General features: G+C 38.9%; 1 protein-coding gene across 1 annotated transcript in view; it reads right to left on the bottom strand.

The window, feature by feature from the left end:
• Positions 1-26492, bottom strand: part of asic1b (acid-sensing (proton-gated) ion channel 1b) — a 263134-nt gene that overhangs the window by 219514 nt on the left and 17128 nt on the right. The window contains exon 2 of the mRNA XM_061726797.1: positions 17219-17414. Within this exon, the coding sequence (XP_061582781.1) occupies positions 17219-17414 (196 nt within the window). The remainder of the gene's footprint in view (positions 1-17218; positions 17415-26492) is intronic.

Raw genomic sequence — 26492 nt, 5'->3', positions numbered from 1 at the left:
GTTTCCCGCGCTGTCCTGCGGATGTGACGTCAAATGACGCTGCATGCGCGTTCTCCCCGTTCTCCCGTGCCGGTGCTTTTTTTTTCCCACCTGCTATTTTTTTTTTTAAATCGGAGGTCTCCCGTACGTGATGACGTTCCGTCTTGTGATTGGCTTTTGACCGTTTGCGTGAAAAGACCAGGAACAGAGTGACTACAGCAGCCGAGAGAGAGAGAGAAGTCATTGAAAGAAGGTTGTGTCGTGAACAGCAGTTACAGCAGCATTTGTTTAGTTATTAGTCAGTCAGTTAGTTAGTGTAGAGTTTTTATTCAGTTAATTAGTTAGTTAGTTTAGCCATTGTTATTTTATTAGTTAGTTGGTTGGGGTACTTTAGCCTTTATTTGTTTAGTTAGCTTAGCCTCAGTCAGTCAGTCACTCAGTCAGTCAGTTGTCAGTCCCTAATAAATATTTTAACTCTAATATTTTTTTTAGCCTATGTCAGTAAGATCACTGATAATTCTGATAATTCCTTGTATATGTTTCTTCTCCCTTTTACCTCCACTATGATCTGCTGCTTCTGACTTTACAGAAGTGTATGTCTCTATATGTTCTCATTGTTGAATCTGTAAATGTCTAAGCAAAATAGTCATAATACATTATATAAATATAATTAAAAAAATGTAACGTCAACTAAGCGCTCACTGATTAATCCGCAATTGCCAAAAAAGACGTTTTGAATGTGAAGACATGGTGAAAAACTACCTTCCTAGCTTAACATGGCAAAAAAATACCATCGCGGGGAAAAAATGCACACTTCCGGGGAAAATATTTCAGCCCGATACAATCTGGTACTCACACCGGCTTCGCTGTTGGCTGCAGTACCCCCGACGGCCGTCGTGGTGAAGGGTGGCGCTAGAGAGTCTCATTTCTTAAAAGGAGCCTCATGCTCCTTTAAGTTTTTTCTTCTTATCTGTATCCATTTCTTCTTTTACATCCACGTCAAAGCCTGAAGCGGGAACTTCTGAGCATGCGCAGAGCTTGTTTTCCAGTTTTCAGTCCAGCTGAACATTCATATGCAGGGAAGAGCCCAATTTCAACCACTTAACCTGGGTGTGTTGCATCAGTTCAGATTGATCTCAATTGGACTAAAACGTTGACTAACATTTTAAAATCACCATTTCAGTCAGACTACTGCATGAATAAACATCATGTAAATGCATTAATTTAGGTCTCACCACCCTCTCTCTCTGTCTGAATGATGATTAAAATCGCAGTGCTCTTCAGTTTACTTGAAGTAATTAAAACTAAAATATATATTATATAATCACTTGCATGTGTCAACAAAGATTAAGGAATTAAGTAAAAATACTCAGACAGCTGTAACAGTTTTGATTTTAATAATATTTTTCAGGGCTTGATGTTTCCTCGTCTTATTTCTGAGATTTTTTTGAACCTCAATAAGCCTCTATTCAACCTGAGTCACCTCCAAATAAATGAGATGCCATTATTCTCAATGGCCCATTTTCACAAGATTGCAAAGCTGAAACTGTATATCTAAATGCTGAAAATATGCGGATAAACAATGGCTGAGATCTCGCCTCCAGGCCTCGGTAGGTGTATAGATGATAATAAGGCAAAAAAGGAGGCTGTCGTAGCTTTGATTGACAAGTCTCTATTCCCATTAGAAAGAAAACCAAAGCATCTTTTATTAATTCGGTTAACAACTCTGGCTGAGTGACTGACTCGCTGAGTAACTGGGGCAGCTACGACATGTGGTTGCCGGTGCTACAAACACATCAAAACCACATCATTGTAACACATCTGAATGGGGAAATCACAGATGTATGCCTTGAAGACTATCAAAATAAAAAGTATTGTCAGTACAGGAACACTTTGTTCTGTCATGCACTGCTACTCCAATGCCTTCCATCTTTATATTGTATCAGTCATTACACACACTTTCTTGTATATAAGTAAACTGAAATAAAAAAATTGACAATATCGGTCAGGGATACTCCTAAACGTTGAAAAACATACAAACTATACATTCAAATGTGGAGATTATTTCCATTTTTCTTTGTAGCCAATGAAAGAAGACATGCTCCTCCAATTCACTTACAGTATCTAAAATCTCTTGGGTCTAATTAAAAGATTACTTCAACATGACAAAAGAGGCTTTATTTAGCTTGTCTAAGAACACAAAACTCCTTTTTTGAAACGCCAGTGATTAAAAAGTACTTAAGACAAAAGGCAGTTGGCAGGGATTGTTTAATTAGATGATATACAAACATGACATTAGAAAAAAAAAAAAAAAAAAGAAAAAGATACATAATGCCAGGATGAAAACACAGACTCCCGATGGGACGTTGTTGAGTTCCACCTGCTTTCTTGGCGCTGCCTTTCCCCAGATGCTGCAGCACAAGCTGACAGCTGTAAACTGTCATCTGTGGAGTGATGAAACACCTCCTCGACCTTTCTGTCATTCACCCTCTCAGCAGTCACATTCAATAACACAGTTGAGACGAAGGCTGTATCGCGCAATCAAATGGAACAGCGTGTCTTCAATCAGCTACTGTAATTATAAGAGTCGATTATAAATGTCAAAACTATAAATCAGGTTTTCCTTTTAATTAGTTCCAACGTGGTAATGAGGAGAAAAAGTTCCTCCACGTAATGTGTCAAAGGAAACTGTTAGAGGTTTCCTGTAAAACAATGCTGCCTTTGCAAATGTGACGGAGGGAGGAGAAATAGTAGAATAAAAGTCAGCCCCACTAATATGACTCTGGATGGCAATTAGCTGGCTAATAAACCAGTGCAACACCTGTGAGTGCCGACTGAGTAATCGCAGAATACCAACGGTACGTCCACTGTTTATGCAGCGATGGGGAGCACGTCAAGGTTTCCAGGCTGTGCATACAGGCAAGACCACTTCATATTCAGCCGGCGCGCTTGGCTCCCTGGCCTGCCTCAGGCATTTGTTCACACCTGGCATTGACATGGATCTTGGCTGAGCCAATCACAAGTGGACAGCAGCAAGTCCACAGCAGCTGTGAATCAGGCCGCGTGGTTATGGAAAATCATTATCTCTTTTATTTGGGACAATACTGACTACGTGGATTGATTATTAATTTACTTTATGAGTTCATGTTTGCCATTTTATTTTATTTTTTTCATTAAAAACCCATAATGGTTTTCTTAGAACTTTGAACATTAAAATAAATAACACATTTTTGCTTTCTTTTAAAATTACGTGGAATGTCGTGTTATCCAGTCAGAAGCATCAGTCAAGAAAGGTCTAAGCACTCCTTCATCCATCCATTTCTATTTGTGACTGAGTGGTAGGGAAACTACTTAAGCTGAAATCCCCTGAATTCCCTGGACTCCAGCCACTTCCTTTACCTCTGCCAGACACAAAGGCGTTCTCAAACCAACCAAGAGAAGCAACCTCTCCAGAGAGTCCTGGCTCTGTTCCGAGGCCTCGTTCAGCTATCTCCAAAACTCTTCCATTGGAAAATAAACTAAACAAAAACCAAAAAAAAAAAAAAAAAAAAAACCTAGCAGGCACTCTAAAGAAATGCTCAAACTACCTGAGCCGGCTCACTGAAAAAGTAGCCCCTTCAGGACCAGTGATGGGCAGTAACGCGTTAGAAGTAACGCGTTACTGTAATCCGATTACTTTTTTCAAGTAACAAGTAAAGTAAGGGATTACAATTGCAAAAACAGTAATTAGATTACCTTTACTTTTCTGAAAGAAGGCTGCGTTACTGCGTTACTAAATGCACTATTAATCTTTTAGTTTTTAGCTCCAGTGTTTCCTCAGGGGGGTCCTCCACACTGGGAGGTGTGCCTGCTCCGCCCATGGGGGTGTCGTTATGTGGGTCCCTCAGGCCTGGGTAGCTGGGGGTGGGACTCCACCTTCTGTGTGGGGTCTGCCCCGGTCTGTCCGGGTTGGGGGGGTCTCTGTGGCGATGCTCCTTGTGGTCGTGGTCGGTGATGCCTCTCGGTGTGGACGGCCACCCATAGGTAGTGTTTTCCTCACCTGGATCGTTAGTGCTAAGCCATGTCACCAGTCCACTTACTGTGTGTGTGTGTGTGTGTGTGTGTGTGTGTGTGTGTGTGTGTGTGTGTGTGTGTGTGTGTGTGTGTGTGTTGGGGTGTGAGTGTGTGCACATGTGTATGAGTGTGAGTGAGTGTGTATGTACGCGTGGGGGGTGGGGGTAGGGGTCGTATGGGATGTTTTAAATTGTGTTTTTGATTGTTATTTTATTCTGCATGTAAAGCACCATGTGTTGCATTTATATTGTATGATTTGGTGCTATATAAATAAATAAAGTTTGAGTTTGAGTTTATTTGTTTTGTGAAAATATCTCATGACTTTGCGCCGCTCATACTGACGTATGAGCGGCGCAAAGTCAAGCCTGAATTATGGTTCCGCGTTAAATCGACGCAGAGCATATACGGCGTAGGGTACGGCGTAGGGTACGGCGTAGGGTACGGCGTAGGGTACGGCGTAGGGTACGGCGTAGGGTACGGCGTAGGGTACGGCGTAGGGTACGGCGTAGGGTACGGCGTAGGGTACGGCGTAGGGTACGGCGTAGGGTACGGCGTAGGGTACGGCGTAGGGTACGGCGTAGGGTACGCCGTAGGGTACGCCGTAGGGTACGCCGCAGGGTACGCCGTAGGCTCTGCGTCAGTGCGCGGAACCATAAATCAGCCTTCAGTGGTAAACCAGAGACGACATGGAGTGCGAGAGAGAGCAGGAGCATGCGGCCTTTAACGCCTGGAATTACAGACATTATTTTGAGTTTGACTCGGTCAAAAGTGATAAAAACATTCTCGTCCGCTGTAAAGTCTGTGTGGGAGGAAAGCTCGTTGCGAGACCCCCGGATTCCTCCTCCCCCACTGGGGCTGCAGCGCCGGCTGCCTCATCAGACTTCACCGGGAGAACTGCCGGTGGCCCCTCTGCTGCTAAACAGGTGAAACTAGATATAAGACCAACGGGACTTAGTGCAGCTGAATTGAAGAAGCTTGTCGCAGGTTATATTGTAGTTCAAGTCAGAGAGAGCTGTATTTTGCCCGACGCAATGTGCATAAATTTAAGATTGAAAATAATAAAAACAAGTTTAAAAATAGACCGTTTCATTTACTTATTGTCATTTAATTTTATATGGTGGAATATGCACAAAGAATAGAATTAAACTGAAAGTTCTATTGTTTTTTTGTATTGTTCCAGTAAAGTGTATTCAGGTTGTGCATCATGTTTTTGAAAAGTAACTAAGTAAAGTAACTAGTAATGTACTAATTACTTTTGAAAATAAGTAATCAGTAAAGTAACAGGATTACTTTTTTGGTTCAGTAATCAATAAATAATTACTTTTTCAAAGTAACTTGACCAACACTGTTCAGGACTGACTCTGTGTCTTATGTTGATTGCGTCCATAAATGTGCACAATACATACTGTAGAGGAAATGTACTCAGTCTATTCTGGATGCATCTAGATTTAAATGCATACACCAATCAAATCTAGTTGTGTAAACTTAACATTTGCTGGGACCACCTTTAAAATGTTCTCTGCATAAGCAGCTAATTTGTATCTATTTAGTCCTTCATGTATCCTTACTCTATTCTTTCAAAAACCTGGAAGGATTCTTGAGATTTAAAATCTCTTTTGCAAGAGAATCTTGTTTGCACGAATCATCACCCCTCCACCGCTGTGCTTGACAGCTGGCATGGGATGTTGGTGCTGACATGTCATGCTTGGTTTTTACTAAACGTAGCACTGTGCATTATGACCAATCATCTCCACTTCGGTCTTGTCTTTTCAAATAACATTATTACAGATGTCCTATTGTTTGCTCAGGAGCAGGTTTGCAAACCTAAGCTGCACTGCCATGTTCACTTTAGAGAAAAGAAGCTTTCTTCTGGCTGCCCTCTCAAAGAAGCCACACTTAATCAGCTTTTCTCTCGAGTCTGAGATACGGCTCCTCTTTTTTTCTTTGAACTTCATTTTCCGCACGCTAGTTCTGCATAGTTGCTGAGTTTTTTGTAAATAAATAATGACAAAGTGTAATATGGCGCGTATCACTGTTCACCTTATTTCATTACCAAATAAGGAGGAGAGTATTTCTTTTTCTGTAAACCTCATCAACAAGGCCCCCCTCTCCCCCATCTACCACAAACTGCCCCCCCATCCCACTCTACGTTACATTAACGTTAAGATTACATGCATTACATTAACGCACATCCTAAATCACTTTTGTACAGACTCATATCCGGCACTTTAAAAACCTCATATTGTACATTTCTGTTTATTTTATCACTTATATACTGTATTTGCTTTTATATTTGTATTGTATTGCACCAATCACCACAATAAATTCATTGTGTGTGTTTAACAAACTTGGCAATAAACCCTTTTCTGATTCTGATTCTGATTCTTAAAATGAAAGAATGCACTTGGTTTTTCATGCAGTGCTTCTGCATTGTGGTTTAACTGCATTAGGTGCTGTTTAAAAAAAAAACTGGGCTTACTACAGAAAATTAAAGAATCATAAATATTAGTCATTAAGGACACATGAAAAAATGGTTACATGAAGTAAAAACGCAGAAATAAAAGCCAATCCTTACATTTGCTGCTGCATGTGCCACTCTCGCAAAGTGCCTTCGTAGCTGATTGTAAGTGAGGGAGACAGCAAATGTATTCGCTTTTTATTCTCCAATTCAGCTTCTAGTTGGCACAGAAACGGCACTGCTAGATGCCATATTTGAAAAACAATGCTCGTCTTTGCGAATGGAAATTATTTATATGTTCACTATACAGAGGCGCTGAGAGGTAAGAACTAATCATAAGTGGTCACTTGAGATGAGGCGGCGGTGCATTCTGATGCCAGGTGTGCATTTTGAGCTGTGCACACGGTCACATCACGATAAAAATAACTTAAGGCCAGGTGTGAACGGGTCCACTCTATCACGACCAACCTCTTACCACCCTTATTTCTCTCCCAATCAGATGGCTCACTGCTAACTAAGAGAAAACAAGAGGCTCCTCCACTGAAGCCCGGACTAATGTTCTTTTCACTGGAGGAGCTCACCGTTTCCATCCTCTCTTGCACCCTGCACGGACCTCCAAACTCTAAAATATCAGCCAAATGGCAGGTGACTCATTCGCTAAAGTTCAGTTCACCTTGACCTTTCTGTGACTTCCCCCTACTGCACACCTCCCCCATTCAATTCATTATTAACATTACATTTTTATAAGGGTAACAGCAGTGACAGGGTCACATAAAATAAATTGATTCTCAGAACTATTCACGTTATGAATTTTGCCTTTAGTTATGTTTTCTTCCTCTTTCTACCCTTTGCCAACCTCTTACATCAAGAGCTTATCTCTTCGGAAAAAGAAAAAAGAAATCTGTAATTAAAAAGTAGGACAAAAAGGTCAGATGAAAGAGCCACTGCATTTATTCAGGGGGCATGCTTAACTTTCTCAAATGCCCATTACCATTTCTTCTATTACTGCTGTAAAAGTGCCCCCGTAGCCTGGGAGGAAGTTGCTGCCCATGTTTATCAGTGTCTCTCATTGGTCGCCTTAAACTTTAGATTTCAGTTGGTATTGGGGCAAGTCAGTACTAGAATGAAAAACAATATGAGGTGATGTCAAAAGGTATCTGTAACGATCATTTGGTACAAAAACAGTTAATAAACACTTGTCATCTCCAACCTCTCAGACTACACTCCCTATTAAATAGCTGATACGAGTACACCGGCAAAGGAATTACGTCATAAAACGTTTTTCAAGCTCTACAATAAGAAACTAATGTCACAAAGGCCACTTAAAACATCACTGCGCAGTACAAGAAGCCATGTGTTGACATTAATCGATGTCTCTGGGCTGGGAGCCATCAGAGATGGAACATCACACGCAGCGCAAAACGTATTGAGGTCAAACAAATTAGTATTCCATATCTTTCTTTGGAAGAAATAACTACCGTGTGTTCTGGATGAAAGATGAAAGGACCATCCAGACCATTATCAGCATCGAGTCAGGAAGCCAGGGCCTTTGATGGTACGGGCTTGTATCAGATCATTTACATTCCTGTGATTTGTGTGATGCGATTAATGCAAAAAGGAAAAAATTGCTTGAGTCTAAAATTCAAAGGTTTATGTGTTTTGGACGAATGAAATGAAGTTAACAAGAAAAATAAACATGAAATGTCTAGGATTCATACAGTCTGCAAAAAATTGGAAGTACGAATACATTTCAATCTGAATAAAGAAAACAAAGAATCCAAATCAAACATTACATTCAAAAGAACAATTAAAGCCTGTATGTTAAGGAAATATAATGAAAAATGTTAGTTGAGTTTGATTGACATGCCCTTAGGCGGCGGTAATTTTATCTTAATTTTATTTTATTTTAGTTTTTTTTTTCACTTAGTTGTTGTTTTTTTATTATTATTTTTAATTTATGTTATTTGTGAAAGGGGCAGATCAGATAAGATTCTTCTTCTTTCTGCTCCCTTTTCATTCACAAGTTAGGAACATTTGTATTTGTATTGAATTGTTTTGTTTTTTTGAATGAAATAAAGAATAAAATGAAATGAAACATTTAAGAACGACTGCCTTATTTCTATTTCCCAAATTGTCCCAATGTTGGTTCTTTGATTTGTACATAGTTGCGTAGTGAAGAATATGATGGCGCTATTGAAGAAACATTGGCACACTGAGAACAAGAGCATTTCCCCTTTTTGTCCACGCTTCTTTTTAAGATGAGCACCGGGTAAAATGTGTAAATCGTCATTAAAAATTAAATGGATTTAACTTCAGATGAGCATAAAAAGGCAAACTCAGTGTTACGGGGAGTCAGCAACCTTCTAACACTGAAATACAGTAGGTTTCTTTTCATTATTATTATTAGGAATTCATCCATTACTCAGCAACAACCTAATTGATCCATGTCTTTGAGTTCTACAGTAATAGCAAATTGATTGATTAACCCTCAAGAGGGAATATGGTGGGAATTGCCCAGCCACAAAAGAACAGCAGAATCATCGGCTTTGAGCCGGCGGATGAGACTGGAATAGCAATGACTAAAAAAAGGGTGGAAAAGAAGTGAGGTGTGTCAAAAACAGTTGGTGAGGAATGGGAGATTAGTGCTTTTTTTCTCTGGGTTTGGTATTACAAATGACAGGTGCTTCAAAAGACTCTCAGACTAAACTAATCACATCTAAAAGCAAATGTGATTAAAGCAGACTTCGTAAGAGAGTACTGTAGGCTCAGAAAATCAGATAGTTCTAGTTGGCCTCAGCTCCAAGCCAACACAACTATTAGGCAGCATCTCTCCAGCATGACTCAGCAACGAGAGGAAGAAAGACACAAAAGATGGAATTTCAGTCTAATAAAGAAACTAAACACCCTCCTTTGGTTGTCTGATGGAATTCGTCATATAAGCTGGAAGTAAAAGAAATGCAGCAAGCAATACTTCTTATAAGGTGCAAATCTGTATCTATCATTTGGGGTGCTGTTTGCGGGATGCGATCCACTGGCAGGTGTTTCTAAAAGGCTTTCTCTATTGATCACACTCTATTAGTGACACTTTGCTGTTCCACAAAGGATGGACTCTGAGGGTCAATGGAAGCTGAAAAGGAGCCAGAAGCTCAACGTAAAGATAATGGCAATTACTCAAGGGAACTGATTTAAATAAGGAGAGGGGATAAGTTGGAAATCCATAAGGAAAACAATAAATCTATGATTAAATGTTAGTGATTTAAAACCCTTGATTACAAAATTGGAATCAATAGACACTTTTTTTGCAAATATTTCCCACCTGCTGGTTGCTTTTGGGCAGCAATGAAAGGACCCTGAACATGAAGAGGGTACATAAAATGAACGGAAAATGAAATAAATGGTTGCTTTTATTAAATAAAAGTATATCTAGAACACTTAGAAAATGTCATATGGTGTTGAGTTGAGTATTCAAGGTATTTTTATGGTAAATTTCCTTAAAAAAAAGTATTTCGATTTTTTTTTTAACGTTTGGGTTAAAGGAGCTTGAGGCCGGATTGTGGCAAGATTTATGAAAAAAATCTGTATACATTTTAAGTTTTCTAGTAATAATGTCAGATGAAGCGTTCCAAACCCAAAAGAATGAGCCCTCTAGTGTATCTCTCCTTTGCCTTGAACAGGCTGTGTGCTGCAAAATGTGCTGCAATTCGGTCCAGAATTTCCCGTGCTGGGCTGTGGATATGACGTCAAATGATGCTGCATGTGCGTTCTCCCCGTTCTCCCGTGCCGGCTTCGCTGTTGGCTGCAGTACCCCCGACGGCCGTCGTGGTGAAGGGTGGCGCTAGAGAGTCTCATTTCTTAAAAGGAGCCTCAAGCTCCTTTAAATGTCAAGTAAAGATGACAAGGATTACTGAACCTTTTTTAAGACAACCCTCAAAATCTTCAAATGTTGCTGCCTTTCAGGTAACTAGCAGCTTGTCATCTTTGCAAATAAAGCAGGACAGATAATGCTGTTTATAAAAATCACTTTCTTATTTTCCAGTTTCCTGAACATCAAACATGAAGTAATGTTTCCTCATCATCGTACTGGCGCTTATTTAAACCTGTACAGCTGCAGAGCTCGCCGACATTAAGACGCAACCTTGACGGTTTAAAACATTTTTCTTTTGCGTTTTACATTTATAGAGAAGTTGACATTTTAAGAAAAGTATAAAGAGTTACGAAAACCTGTGACGCGGCCATGTCCCATTGTTTTTGATGTAACAAATTGGCATTTGGAAAGGAAGAAGCAGTGGAGCTCTGGAGTGTCTGTGAGGTTAAATGAGCACAAAGCTGGCTGTCTACCGATAGTACTTCTTTTGGTGCTGCTGTTGTGGCAGCTGCTATTTTGTGCCTTTGTGCGTCCCCGCATCCCCTGACCATTATGCTCAGCTTCATACCAAGGTCTTTGTTGGAACCCGAGCCTCGGCCCCTGTTTATCTCACCTAGTCTTGCTCTTAATTTTTCATTCTTTCATGTACCGTTTATCTTACTCTTGCACTCCTTGTCAACAACTCAAGTGTCAACTGTGAACGGTTTGACTTTACCTTTCATTTTGAAGTCAGTTGTTGGAGTCTTGAAGAGTTTAAAATAGCAAGGACATTCTGCAGGGAAGCAATAGGACTGTAATACATGCAACTATGTCCTCTTAAAGCAGAATACAGTCAACAGCCCCTTTATTAGTTACACTTGCTACACCTATTAAAGTACTGAATGTACATATAACTCTCGTTTGTTTGCTTCTAGTGCAGTTAATGGCCTTGCACCTCCACATTTAGGTGAGATATTAGGTTTTAACCAACCCAACAGAGCCCTGCGTCCTGCTGGCCGGTATCTGTTAGAGGTCTCGTGGTTGAGGAGCAAACAGCGGGGTGATCGTTCTTTTGCGGGTGCCGGTCCTAAACTTTGAAAAATGTGCACCCTGAGCTACGTACCATCACTTTCCTGCCTGTGTTCAAGGCCAAACTCAAAACCTGCTCATTCAGATTGGCTTTTTGCACCTTACAGCACTTTGTTGTGTTGATTTATTTTACTTTAGTCTATTTTTAATGTGTTTTTTTGTTATATTTGATTGCATTTATGTATTGGTCTTTGATTTGTTTTTAATGCTGTAATGCACTTCAGTCAACTTAAAACGTGTTATATAAAAAAGCTTGATAGACTGATTAACCTCTTGAATCTGAAACAAGGCCATAAATATTCAAATGACGTTCTTTGTATTCCATTTATATTGTTGTGGTTTCTTGTTATCTCCTGCAGCTGGGTTTAGGGTACAATAAAACGAAAGAAAAAGAGATTTAGCTGTAATTTTGCCCCAAGTTCTGAATTTTAAGAAGAAAGGATGCAACTACTAATCTCATGTGAAACAGAAAGTGATATAAGTAAATTCGCTATTACTTTTGCCATGAGGTCATAAAGTAAAGTTAGAAGATTGCTTTTTAAAAGTTTAAAAAGAAATTAGAAATCTGCCTTAACCCTTAGAGGACAACTGTCACAAACTCACTTTAAAGTATGTTATATTTCATTTAGGAGATTGTTGAATTATATATATATATATATATATATATATATATATATATATATATATATATATATATATATATATTACACACACAATGTTTTTTACAATTTTACAGTTTTATTAAACTTCTAAAAATCCAACAAATAAATTAAAAATGAATCAACATTTCCCGGTGTAACGCAAACACTTTGCATTAAAAATATAATTTTTCTGTGTATTATTTCATATATTTAATATCAGGCAACATGGGGTTAAATATATATGCACACTGAATGCCTCATAGTTTCAAATGAGAGTGATGCTGCACGTACTGTCTAAAGACTACAATTCAAAAAGCAAGATCAGTTACAAATTAGTACGATATTGATCGATAATGATGGAAGTTTGATAATGAAACTCTATCGCCACTGGGTGTTTGAACCAGTAACTAATAACTGATGACAACCTCGGCATGAGGATAATGTACTCCTGATTTTATCATAGTTGACTAAAAGATGAAACATGTACAACAAAATGACATCATTTGAGTCCTCACACAAGCTTTGGAGGGTTGGGAAGGGGCCACTGACCATTCTTGAAGATTAGAGATCTTAAAGTAAAGACAACATTTACTTTGTGTTAACATTGCTGAACATCTGAATTTAAATCCCGATTTTTATTGGAGTACTGACAAAATAACGGGATGAGACGGAGCAGACAGGTGCCATATGTGGCGGTGATTTGTTTTCAGCTACAGAAGGATGCTCCTGAAGCTGACGATAAACACACACAGGCTTTCGGATAATCACAGTTTTGCTGCTTCTGTGCCTTGGAAACAGAGGCTCATGGAAGTATAATAATGTTGTTTAGAGGTTGTGTTGTGTGTCTTTTCTATCATGGTGGAAGATTCTTTCCACACCATTACTGTTCTCTGCTGAGCTGTTCCATCCAGGTCTGATACGGTAGAGGACGTGACGCACCGTATGCCAGGAATGCAAGCAGCAGCAGTAAATGAGGACACATCAGCACATCACAAGTTCCTCACTACATAGATTTAGAGGATACAGGTGGGTTGGGGGAGACTCAAATACCTTTAGGAACCAATGAAGGAGAGGATGTTAGAGCAGGACTGAGGGCCAGATTCACTAATCCAGTCAGTATATGAAATGCCAATTTGCATGCATGGAAGTCTAAAGAGAGGTGGGCCTTTTTTTTTTTTTTACAGTAAAATCATATCAACCAACCTGTGAGACTGTCTGTAGTAGAACTGATTGAACCAAAATAAAAAACAACATTGTATTATTATACTTTCTGTTTTAATTGTCTTATTGTGGACAGATTCATAATTTCAGAATACTGTTTAAACTAGTGCTTTGCATGAATGTTCAAGGTATATCTTCTTTGATCTTGATGACTTCTAACAGCTGAAAAAAAAACCTTTAAAGAAAATTTCAAAAAAATTGGGACATGGTGTGAAATGTACAGAATTATTAATCATCTCTACTCCATGTTTAATTGAAAAATAGTCACACAGTATATCATTTTAACAAATAAATATGAATAATATGTACAATTTGTGCCGTAATCTATCAAATTGATTAAATGAGTTGCAGTTTTACATTTACTAACACTTTATAGCCTTATTTGTAAAATATTGCCCAACTGGTACCAGCTCCTGATAAAAATGTCAGGGAGTGTTTCCAGTGGTGTGTGTGTGTGTGTGTGTGTGTGTGTGTGTGTGTGTGTGTGTGTGTGTGTGTGTGTGTGTGTGTGTGTGTGTGTGTGTGTGTGTGTGTGTGTGTGTGTGTGTGTGTAGGTTCCCAGTTGGTGGATGTGAATTAACTAGATATTCATTTTATTATTGTGACTATGGTTTTACAAAATCACCAATAAAACTACCAAAACCCTTTAAAGAATCTTTTACTATTTGAGGATATTTACGACAGGTTTGATCTTTGTGGTGCCACCTTGTGGAAAAGCAGGTCGTTACAGTTAATAAGAAATCCTTCAGTTATGGCGATCATTCCGGGTGCAGGAAAATCCACAACTGCACAAGTTCCCACCATTTAAAGAAACTTGTTTAATGTTTAAACTTAGTATCAAGGATCCTAATTCTAAAAAGGTTTTTATTTAAAAAAAAAAATACATTGGGCAGTCATGTGACCTTAGTCATGTGACTCCTTTGAGTCTATAACTGCCAGAGCTACTTCCTGTGGACCAAACAACTGATGAAGGTGTTTGGATGAACACCGAAACGTCTTGTGTTTTTAAGTATGTTTTAAGTCCAGTGTTTTTAAAATAAAAACCTTTTTAGAAGAACTTTCTACCTGGATAAATGAATCTCCACAGACAAGGATCCTAATTGTTTCAAAGCCATTTTTTCTTACACTGACTGAAAGAAACTTAATTGCTGCAGTTGCCATACCGAAGCTGAGATTGACCTTGACGTCACTGCTCTCCTAGTTCAACGTTACGTGTCACATAAACATAACACATAAAAACCTGATAATACATCAGAATCTAAGGGTTTTGTGCAATTTTTAAGGTGGCTGAAACCGTGCTAGAAGGGGCACGACTACTGGTGGCAGGGCCGCCACAAGGGGTGTGCGAACCGTGCGACCGCACGGGGCCTCGCGCCCCCAGGGGCCTCGCGCTATGGGCCGTTTTTTTTTTTTTTTTTTTTCAATTTTTTTTTCTTTTTTTCCTTTTTTCCCTTATAAATATCAACAGTCACGTTCCATTACAGACCTAAATGTGTAATAGTCTGTGCATATCAATAAATATATGTGCAATGATGCGCGTGTCTGTTGTTCAATACAACTGCATCAGACCAAGCGCAGACACAAGCTGCTCTGATCCAGACGGGTGGAGTGTGGAACAAACTGTCACACAATGTTGAGAGAACGAGACAGATTCAGGAAATTTCCATCAGGGGATGAAAAAAGAAAAAAAACTAAAGAAAATGGAAGAGTTTAATGCCTCTCTGAAAGGCTCGTTTGATAAATTTGTTACAAAAATCACCGATCCGACCGGGTCTCAAGCAGCCGCGGGGCACCGCGTCGAGGCAAGCCGAGATGATGACGAGGCAGGGGAAGGTATCCAGTATTTTGCTAATTGGAGAGTTAAAATTGCGCATATAGACACCCGATCCGACCCGAAAAAACCCAAAATTTCGCGTGCGCTCACTACGCTCACGCGCGAGGCCCCCCCCAGCCATTTCGCACAGGGCCTCGCAAATCTCCCAGACGGCTCTGGGTGGCATGGCTGATTGAACAATACACACAGAGGTTTTTCCTGGTTGTCTGTTCCTACCCAAATCATGCTGACACCATCCTCATCATTACTTTTGGAAGCTCCTATGATACTATTTTTACACTTGTGTCACTAACCTACTGTCAATTAAATAAACACCAGTAAGACCAAATGTTCTAAGGCATTACGCAGCTTTTTCTGTTTTTTTTTTATGTGTTTGCTTTGACGGTCCCCTGGTGTAATATATGTTTATTTCACTGCTATGCTGCAACATCATCATGACACAGATCTTAAGGCGTGTGTCGGTGCAGCTCGGCCTCATATCCCTTCACACATTTAACTCCACCCTTCCCATAGTGAAGTGAAGCTTTTATCTCCCATGTACCTTTGGTATCATGTTGTGCCACACAACATGCTCCCCTCTGTTGCTCACTCATCCATAAATGGTCGACTTCACCACTGATCTGATCTCATGGTTTCCATGTTTGTTTTCATTGCACTTCTAAAAAAAAAAAAATCCTAAGTATTGTCTTACAATCTTCTGAGCTGGGTCGTGACCAGAGCTGGGTAGAGTAGCCAAAGATTGTACTCAAGTAAAAGTACCGGTACTGTTACTTCAGAATAATATGACTCAAGTAGAAGTAAAAAGTAGTCATCCAAATAATTACTTGAGTAAAAGTAAAAAAGTACTTGGTGAAAAAACTACTTGGTGAAAAAACTACTCAAGTACTGAGTAACTGTTGAGTAACGTCTGATTTATTTTTTAACCCAACCATTCAAACAGACAAAAGTGCAAAATAATCATCTTCAGGCAAATTAAATCAATAAAATAATAAAATAAATTAAAATTAATAAAAAATAAAAAAAAATAGTTTAAATTAGAATAATCTTAAAGTAAATTCAAGTACTTTAAATTATAAAATAAATAAAATAATAACAGAATAAAAACATAAATTAAGCACAAGGAGCACAAAATTTCAAGCCTTTGTACTTTTCTTTTTTAACCAGGCAAAACTAGAACAAGCCTACGAACTCATATAAACTCTGTGTGTGTGTTTGAGTTTGTGTTTATGTGACAAAAAATGCAAAAACATTTTTCCCAAAGAATCACCCAGTGATGTCATGAGATTGGCGCGTACGTGGATAAAAGGGATAAAAGAAAAGTAACGAGCTCAATGTAGCTTAATGTAGCGGAGTAAGAGTAACAGTTTCTTCTTCACAAATCTACTCAAGTAAAAGTAAAAAGTATAGTGATTCAAAACTACTCCTAAAAGTACAACATTTCCCAAAACTTACTCAAGTAAATGTAACGGAGTAAATGTAACTCGTTACTACCCACCTCTGGTCGTGACAAAGGTTTGATTTATCTGTAAATCATTTATCCCTCAAATGTACATTTTAAGTAATATAAAAACATTCTTGGAAATAGACTTGCCAATGAATAATAATTATGTTTGCAACAACCTGCCACAACCCCCAAACAGACAAAGTTCAACTACGTCAAACATGTCCTAAAAGCAAAACAAGCATACACAGAAAGACATTCCACACAGTGAGATATATAAACTCTTTGTTTGATGGCACTAAGCCAAGGCCCCAGCAACAGGCCAGGATGAAACCGTTTATGGGAGTTTATGCTCCACCTCTGAGAGCCAGTAAACTAACACGCAAAGCCCGGCGTGCTGGGCTTCCTCAGCAGGCTGCTGCGTTTCACCTCACGACGTTTTCCTTGGCCTCAGATCAGTGTGCACAACTGTTCAAACCTGTGGGAGAACTGACGGAGCCCCACAACTCAGCTATATATAACATAAATATTGCCGTATCCTTAAATATAAATCTCTGGGACGATTGCTCAACAGAGGTCATACGACGCTTGTTCAGACTGCCTTTTCAGCCTCTCCTGAGCACCAAAGCAAATGCGACTCTTGACATCTGTGACTCACCACTTTGAAGTTTTCAGGACTGCACTCGGAGCCTCTAAAGGAGCAGGCAAGCAGCATGTCCTTAATATCGTGGCCCGTGCGGTCGTAGAACTCGCGCATGTTGAAAGGTCGAGGCTTGTAACTGCCGAAGTCTGCCCTCTCTTTCAGGATCTGCAAGACATGTTCCTCCACCATGTGCGTGTCCCGGATCTCGTACCTGCACGGGAAGACACACAGCGCTTGCAAAATCAGGATATAACGAAAGAAACATTCACCAGCATAGCGGTGCCTGTTATAACAAGGATTCTGAAGTTTTGAATGAATTAATCTTTTATTTCGGCTTGTACACACTTTTTTACAAAACAAGATGAAAAGGTAAAATAAACATTTCTTTTGCCGAAAAGTATACATACATAAAGAAGACAAAAATAAGTAAGACAAAATATAAAATTGACGTTTCACATTCTAAAATGTTTTTGATAATATACTTTATAATAATAGTGTTTTATATTTATTTACAGTATTTTCTTTAAACATTTCCTTAAACTTGAAGATAGAACTGCACATATTTAGGTCATTATCACAACTATTCCAAATGTATCTAGCCTTAATTGATGTACATCTCTTTTTAATATTTAATATTTTAATATATTTTCTTTTTTTGTCATTTTAATAATAATCAAATTTCAGAATCACATACAAACACTACAGTACTAGTACTAGTACTACAGCGCAGCTTACAAACTTAACTGAAGACTTCTTTAGATCCAACATTCTTCAAACACTGGTGCAGTTTTTTTTTTATCTTTTTGTTAGCGCCACCTTTCATATTCTTTTCATAAGTCCCGATGTTTTGTACTCATAAACAGTTGTTTTCATCACAAAAGCTGAAGTAAAATTACGGGAAAAAACACAATCATTCACAAGCTTTAAAAGTGACCTTGGTTGGATTACATTTTAGCAAATAAAAAATAAATAAAAAGAATAAAGAAATCCATAAGTGAGACCAGTTTTTAAAATAGCATTGCTCAGAATGATGGATCTAAGGTCAACCTGTAACAGAATGATGGAAGAAACAAGGTTTATAGAGGGCTGTGGACATGGCTTTCGGCCCACGATGAATAAATATCTTCTCACAAACATGTGCAGGCAGTGGGATGACATAGGACTGCATGGCTTTAATAGCACAAGGTCACTGCAGTTTATTGAGGATGTATGAGGAGGCAGAAGAAGACGGATGAATTTGAAGATGTATTGTGAAATACTGTCTGCTCAGATGCAATCAGGTGCAGAAATTCTGATTTACAGTACACATGGACACTGGCCCAAATAATACTGCAAAAGCAGCACCTAGTATGTAAGGTTTTAGAAAGAAGAGTATCCATCTGTGGGTAGCTCTGTCATTCAGTCTTAACTCATTCATGCATTTTGCTCCGAAGACAAAACTGAAACCAGTAAACAAATGTTTACTGTAAATATCAACAGGTATAACAAGTAAAGATTCTCAAAGGAGAAAAGTTATTGTTTGTTGATATTAACAGATTCCATATTTCACGTGGGTATTGTCAGTAAAGCCCCCTTCCCTAAAAATGTCACTCAAATCATTCAAAAGCATCAATTTATGTTTATTTCAATCGATTTAATTTGAGCCTCAAACTTCGGTATCCCAGCTAATTAAAAAAATAAATAAATATGGACCACAGCACCAGTTCTCTCCGACCGAAGCTCTCACACAATTACCCACATCCACGTCCACAGCCATTATCCACATGTCTGAAATTGGCGGTGTGGCTGCAGCCTGTCCACCACTTTGAGTCGGGAGAAAATAGCTCATTATTTACAGACCAGAGGTACTACATCTCTTTTCAGACAGACGTGTTGATCAGTCTAACATATAATTGGGGTTAAACGCGAGCATTCACTTCGACAGCTGAACAAACTTTAGAAGTCCTAGAAGATCCTGCACAATATGGAAATCAATATAGTTTTAAACCAAAACCCCTCAGATTCTCTTGTTTTGTTTTCCTTTGTTCCATTGTTAAAACATTACTATAATTAAATTGATATTCAAGCAAGAGAATTGCACTTATTGTTAAAATGATGTGATACTACCTCCTTAAGAGATCAGTCCTGCTCCATCCTTTAGCTCTATTTTTTTAGCCAAGGTGAGTTGCAGACTCACATATAACTGAGTCGAGCCATATAGCTCGACTCACCACGACCCAGTTTTGGCACTTTTTCCACTAGGGGTCTACCCATGCCGAATAGTAGGGCTGGGGATCGATTCAAATGTCAAGAATCGATTCCATTCCAATTCTTAAGATTCAGAATCGATTATCAAGATTTGATTCGATCCGATTCAATTCGATTCCAATATCGATTTGTGTTAGTGTTATTAAATAACTGTTTTTTGAGTTGTTGCATGAATTATATGACTGTAGTTCTGCAACATATTAATACTGTTATTATATTGAGATTCAACGGCAAGTATTGCAGCTAATGATGCTGTAAGGACCAATCACCTCCCAGAATGCTGATAGAACTGCTTTCAGAAACATCGTGTGGCAGAATTACCAAACAGATCCAGGGCAGCAAACAAACGGATGAAATCGGTTTTAATTTTTCCCACATTCCGTTTTTATTTGTTCCATTTTCGGTCTATTTTGGTTTTTAATTTTTGAGAATTTGGTTTTTAGCATTTTTTGCTAATATAACCCCAAGACAGTATATAAAGTAATGAAATAAAAGACAATTTATGCAATTATAACTGAACACTTTAATGTTTTCATACTTTTAAACATATTTAAAGGCAAAAACATGGCACCAGTTATTCTCGTGTCCAACAAAACATTACTTTTTTGGGGAGAAACAAAAAAATAACCAAAAGTTGTAATGTAATGATGAAAAAAAAATACATGAATAAATAAAAGAAAATTTTAAAAAATCCCCCCCTCCCAAAAAATAGAAAAATAAAATAAAATCGATCTTTAGACATATGAATTGATTTTTAGGAATTAATATGAGAATCGATTTAGAGTTGGGAAAATTATTTTTTCAACACAGGCCTACCGAATAGATACTTTTTCTGTAACTACTCAGCAGGCTGAGCAGGGCCGTTATACGACCACCGATATGCCACCGATTGGTCAGGGGGTTGGTCAGTCATACATTCGAGTCCGGATGTGGACATCGTTTGAAGAGCGACTCTGAGTCTGACGGCAGATTCTTGTTCATTTTATTCTACCAGCAATGGCAGCACAAGTCAATTCCATGGTCCAACTCTGAGTTGCAGATGTTCATAAACTTGATGGCTGAGGAGAGAATTAAAAAAGGGCTCTATATAGGCGATAAGGAACGAAAAGATCTACTAGAGGCTTTGTCAGTCCTTAGCTGCTCACGGCTACCAAAGGACTTTTCAGCAGCACCGAGACAAGCTAAAAAAACTTAAAAAGCGTCACCGCTTGAAGCTTCTCTCACTCTCATTTTTTAACTTGATATCGAACACACGCCACAGATCCGGCAGCACATATACCATCTGCTCCAGGTTCTACATCCTTAGTGTTGTTTTTCTTCTTCTTTGTCTGTGTCACACCATCAAAGCTACGCCACAGCAGCTTCGCTCCAACCCCGCCCACTTCTGCTCCGGGTACTGGATTGTAGTGGAAAAGAAACTAGGTCAAGTTGAGTCGAGCCGAGTTGAGATGGGTAGAGCCGAGTAGTAGTAGTGGAAAAGTGCCAATGGTTTCAAACGTTAGGGACATTGTCAGTGCAGCTTTCTTTTTTTTTTTAAAGAATGCAAATAGCAATAAATGTAAAAAAAAAACATGCTGGACTGAGCATGGCTTAATTCCATTTGAAGAGTGTTACTAGAACAGCCCCATGAGTGCAATAACGCAATTTTCCTGCTTCACTTTTCCCTACCCTGCCAGCAGCAGTCTGCACGTGAACTGCGTATGAGAACTAAAGTTCTCAGAGACGTTTAAATGTAAGCAGAAATGATCCAACAACATTACAATTGCAGCGTGACTGACTGCTGGTTAGCGTGTCGTCTTTACAGGCTGGAATACTTTGGTCTCATCATGAGTCAAAGGAATTTTGTTATAATGAACTTCAAGTACTTGTTCACAGCAGGTAGAATGCAAATATTTTGTATTATTCAACATTTATTTCCATGGTATAATACTAAATATTCAAAATAATAATCAAAGAATAAAAAACAACTCAATAAAAATAGAAGAATTACAGATATGATATAGTGCCGTTCGGTCTGAAGATATCCAAAGAATCATTTTGTGGCCCGCCGCCACTAAGAGTGACCGATTCGCTTGTGTCAACACAGGACAAACAGGAACAAAGGATGGAGAGACTCGGAGAGCAATTTATGATATGCCTCAGTTTGAAAACAGCCATTAACCTTCAGCACCTGTTCAGAGTCGTTCACAAATACTAATTAACCCCAATTTACTCAAATGGCTCATCGATGACCTCTCCAGAGCAATGGCCCATCAGTGGTACAAGAATCCCAATTATAAGAACTAAGTTTAAGAACTGCTGACAGACATTTCATGTTTAATGGTTTGAAACATAAATAAAAGCATAAATAAATGTATTTCTAAGCCAGAGGATCCAAATTTAGAGGTGAAACCCAGAGACAAAGACAAAGCCTTCTGCTCTGAAGTCAAACCCGTGAACGGCTTCGCCGACACTGACAGCAGCAGTTTCTCACAGATATGAGGACCATTTCGAACCAAAACTGGTGGTAAAATATAATAGATTTTAGAAGACGGATCAAGCTCTATTTTGGCTCAGGAACAAAACTCTGTCCCTTGATGATAGGAATAATGACGACCAATCCACGAATAAGAAGTGCAATTTTACATTATTTCTTTCCCGAGCACCGTTTTAATATTAGACCGGTGATGAATTTTCATTTCGTGTCCTGATCAAATAACAAGGAATGTAATATTTTCCTGTGCAGCTACCTGTGCAGTGGAGCTTTGGCATGCGAGAAGGCTTCTTTCATTTGAAATGACAACAGTATGACTCTTATGTGCTTGAGTTACGGGAATCTGTCATGATTCGACCTGGACAGGGTGGACAATGCTGTGACAGAGAAAACCATGGGAATGAATGTTGAATTGACCTGAATTTCTATGGAGTAAGATAACTTCCAAAAAGATGTGTCCATGTTATAACTATTCGTATTCGTAATGATAAACATTTGTATGAAAATAAAAAAGTTGTACCCAAAATTCTGCTGTCACACACATGAGTCTGATAATTTATTAGGGTTAGGATTGTTTTTATGTGAGTATGAATCTAAAAGCTGTGAGTGCAAAGTCTTGTGAATACAACTCTAATTTCTACGAATACGAGTCTTTACTGTGAACACAATTCAAGTTTATGGGTATGAGTCGAAAAACTGTTGAAATGACGTCACAGGCAGGTCAAAGCATAGACATAAGAAAAATAGAGAAACATATTTCTTCATCAACAAAACATATTTTTAAATTTTCAAGTAACAAAATAACATATTTTAACTATTTTTCAGATTTTTTCAATTATTTTATTGTCTGAAAAATGGTTCAAATGATATTTTATTGTCTGAAAAATGGTTAAAATATGTTATTTTGTTATTTGAAAAATTTTAAATTTGTTTTGTTGATCTATTTTTCTATATTTTTCTTATTTTTGTGAGGGGGGATATATATATTTTTCGGCACTACCTTGTTCTCTATAGTAGATATAACATGAATTACTCCTATGTAGGATCAATAAAGTTCTTATTTTTGCCATTTTTCAGACAATAAAATAACATATTTTGTTGATGAGAAAATATGTTTCTCTGTTTTTCTTATGTCTATGCTGTGACCTGCCTGTGACGTCATTTCAACAGTATAACATGGACACATCTTTTTGGAAGTTATCTTACTCCATAAATTTCACCCAAAACTGTCGTCGTATCTCACAACCAACTGCAACTGTAGGACCAGGTTTTACATCTGCAGATAAACTATGAAGGACTCTCACTGATTATCATGTTTATGTTGTAGTTTTAATTCAGGCTTTGATTAAGAACGTCTTTTTGACTTACTTATTTTGCACCGATTTACAATAAAGGTAATCTTAAGGGTGCTTTACAGAGAAGTCTCACAATTGAATCAAAGTGGAATTTGCATTAAAAGTTAACAAAACAGCCCAGAACCGTACATGTAGCCAGTTATTTTAAAAGGACAGCCAACAGAGGGTTTCTCTTGAGCTGCTTTGCGAGAAAGAATATCGAGGTAAATTAACGTTATGACGAGTTCAACTCAGAGCCTAACCACATCTCCCATTAACACACAAATCATTCTTACAAGTTATCATGTCCGTGTAAAAGAGTAATTACTGTGCATTCTGTGTTTTGTCAGACCACAGAAAATGGGTTATTAGCCACACAGCCAAGCATGAATTATAGAAAAGCAAAGTACATGAAATTGTTTTCAAATCCTCACATAAAGAACGCCGTTCTCCGCTCTAAAACTCTGAGCCCGTGTCTGCTGAGGATGAATTTACTGCTCTCACACCAGTTCGAATAAACCATACAGTCTAAAAGAGGACTGTTTTTCTTTTCTTTCTTTCTTTTCTAACCAATCCAAGGGTGATTATCTGTAAAATCTCAAACATACAAAGTTTGGATGAACTTCTGAATGTGTTCTGGCCACAGATTAAGTTTCTAACAGCGATAAACTAACCACTTCAGTTTAGCATGTACCCCAAATGGCAGCATCAGATCAGCAATGCGAAACAGTAAAATTGATTTTGTCAATAATCCCACTTGTAAGAATTTGTAAAACTACAAGGTGTAAAAAAGTCAATGCAGAGGAAGAGAGAGTGTGCAAAGATGTCATAAATCATTAATCAATTTCCTTTTCATCCCATCATTTTAAGGCAGTGGAATTAAGCAGCCCAAGTTGTTCAAAAGGAATATAGCTAAATCCAAATCATGACTACCTGCTATTGTGGTATCTATGACCTTGATGTAACAAAAATGTTGCATGAAGGCTTACAATGTACTTTTACTGCATTCACAATGTGATCATGTTTGATTGCAAGCAACATTTGTTTATGCTGCTTTGTGTGCAAGAGGGGCATCCTCAGTGTGTTTAACCATTTTTCAGGATATATTGAACTCCCAGATACCACAATGAGTAACTAGATGATTCTTTTTTTTGGGTGCCAAAATCAATGAAAAGAACACACTTTGTGTTAAAGGTATTGTGACATGAAAAACACATTTTTCTTGATTTTTTGTGTTTTGTTGGGTGTCTTGACATCAATTACACCCAAAAAACAACGAACCTTTAACATTCAGTGTATTGTGTGCTTTCTGGGATTTTCCGCATAACTATGCAAAAACGGCGCACCTGGTTTGGTGGCGGGCCGTGACGTCACGGCCCGCTAAATCACCGCCCCCTCCACCCAGCTCCCTGCCTCCTCTCCTCTCCAGCGCACCATAAAGGCTGATTTATGGTTCCGCGTTACACCGATGCAGAATCTACGGCGTAGGGTTACGCGGCGACGCGCACCGTACGCTGAACCCTACGGCGTAGGCTCTGCGTCGATTTAACGCGGAACCATAAATCAGGCTTAACACGGAGCTGTTTAGAGCCTCTTTTGTTCTAATCACCGGAGGAGAACTGCTAAGAAGACCCGCGGCCACTGACTGGACTTAAGATAAGGGGACACTGCTGCTTGCATGCCTTTATTTTTATGATTGTTTGCTATGGTTCTCCGTGCTGCTTTTCCGTGCATGCTTCGCCTGTCGCTCCGGCTTAACTCTCCGACGCCGCTGTGAGCGTATGGCTGGAGGAGGAGGAGGTTTGGAGGAGGAGCGGAGCAATGATTGACAGGAAAGGGGGAAAAGGAAGCGTTTTTCACGGCGCAAAAAAACACTGTCATAAAAAGCCAGGAATGGAGTACTAGAGTGAAGTTTTTCTTGTTACACTCTTTTAGACACATTTGAGGGATGTTGGCCAAGACTTTTAATAGTGTTAAAAGCATGTTAAAAATGATGTCACAATACCTTTAAAGCAGGCTTGTAATGAAAATATAACTTTTTCTCTAAGTGAGAGCACATATGTGGGTGTCCAGAGTGACATTGGAGGCGGGTGGCACAAAGCTTTAACCCCAGTTTTAAAAGATGCAGAGTGATGGGGCGGAGTCAGTCGATAAAAGCAGTTGCTATTAAAGGAGCATGAGGCTCCTTTTAAGAAATGAGACTCATTAGCGCCACCCTTCGCCATGACGGCCGTCGGGGGTACTGCAGCCAACAGCGAAGCCGGTACGGGAGAACGGGGAGAACGCACATGCAGCGTCATTTGACGTCACATCCGCAGGACAGCGCGGGAAATTCGGCCCCGCAATTGCAGCACATTTTGCAGCACACAGCCTGTTCAAGGCAACAGAGAGATACACTAGAGGGCTCATTCTTTTTGGTTCGGAACGCTTCATCTGACATTATTACTAGAAAACTTAAAACGTATACAAATTTTTTTCATAAATCCTGCCACAATCCTGCCTCAAGCTCCTTTAAGAGATAGAACTGGGAGCCATCGTATTGCTACTCTGCAGTATTTTGACCAAAATGTGTCACAAACATTTAATTGAAACCTCAGGGAATAGTTTTAACGTTGGAATAAAGGTCATAATATGCCACCTCTTACAGAAACATTGTACACTAATTTAAACTTAAAAGTTAAACAACTGGGAAAAGATTACAATGATTCACTGAGTTTTAAGAAGGTAAATGTCATCTCTGTTAAGCGTCTGTTTGTCTCACGCTGTGGTATTTGCAATCTTAAACATGCAGAGCAAAAGGAATAATAACAAGCAACTGGCTAGATGTGGGTTTGAAATTTACCCCTGAGCACATACTGTAAACCATATTTTTAAAACAAAACAAAAAAGGGAGAGAGAAAGGGTAAGCAAACAGTTGTCAAAAAAACAGCATGGGGTTTTCCCGCAGTCAGAAGAATGACAAAACATCTTGATCATCAGCATTTCAGAAAATAAAACCAGACATAACTGCGAACTATTGGTGCTTTTCAGCTCGTTGAGTCAACTCTTGAGTTGAGTTTGCATCATGCAGCTGTGGAAGAGGAAAAAGATGAATGAAAACAGAGTCAACATGGTCAACCCCTTGGACGAGTGCCGCACAAAAGCTCCTACGTGATGTTTTCTAAGCTCTACAAAAGGGCCACAGTAATATAACGTATGATGAGTAACCATGACAAGAAGCCGTTTCTGCTTCCCC

Source organism: Cololabis saira, chromosome 8, assembly GCF_033807715.1.
Source record: "Cololabis saira isolate AMF1-May2022 chromosome 8, fColSai1.1, whole genome shotgun sequence".
NCBI classification, from domain to species: Eukaryota; Metazoa; Chordata; class Actinopteri; order Beloniformes; family Belonidae; genus Cololabis; species Cololabis saira.
This window is presented reverse-complemented; position numbering and strand designations above follow the sequence as displayed.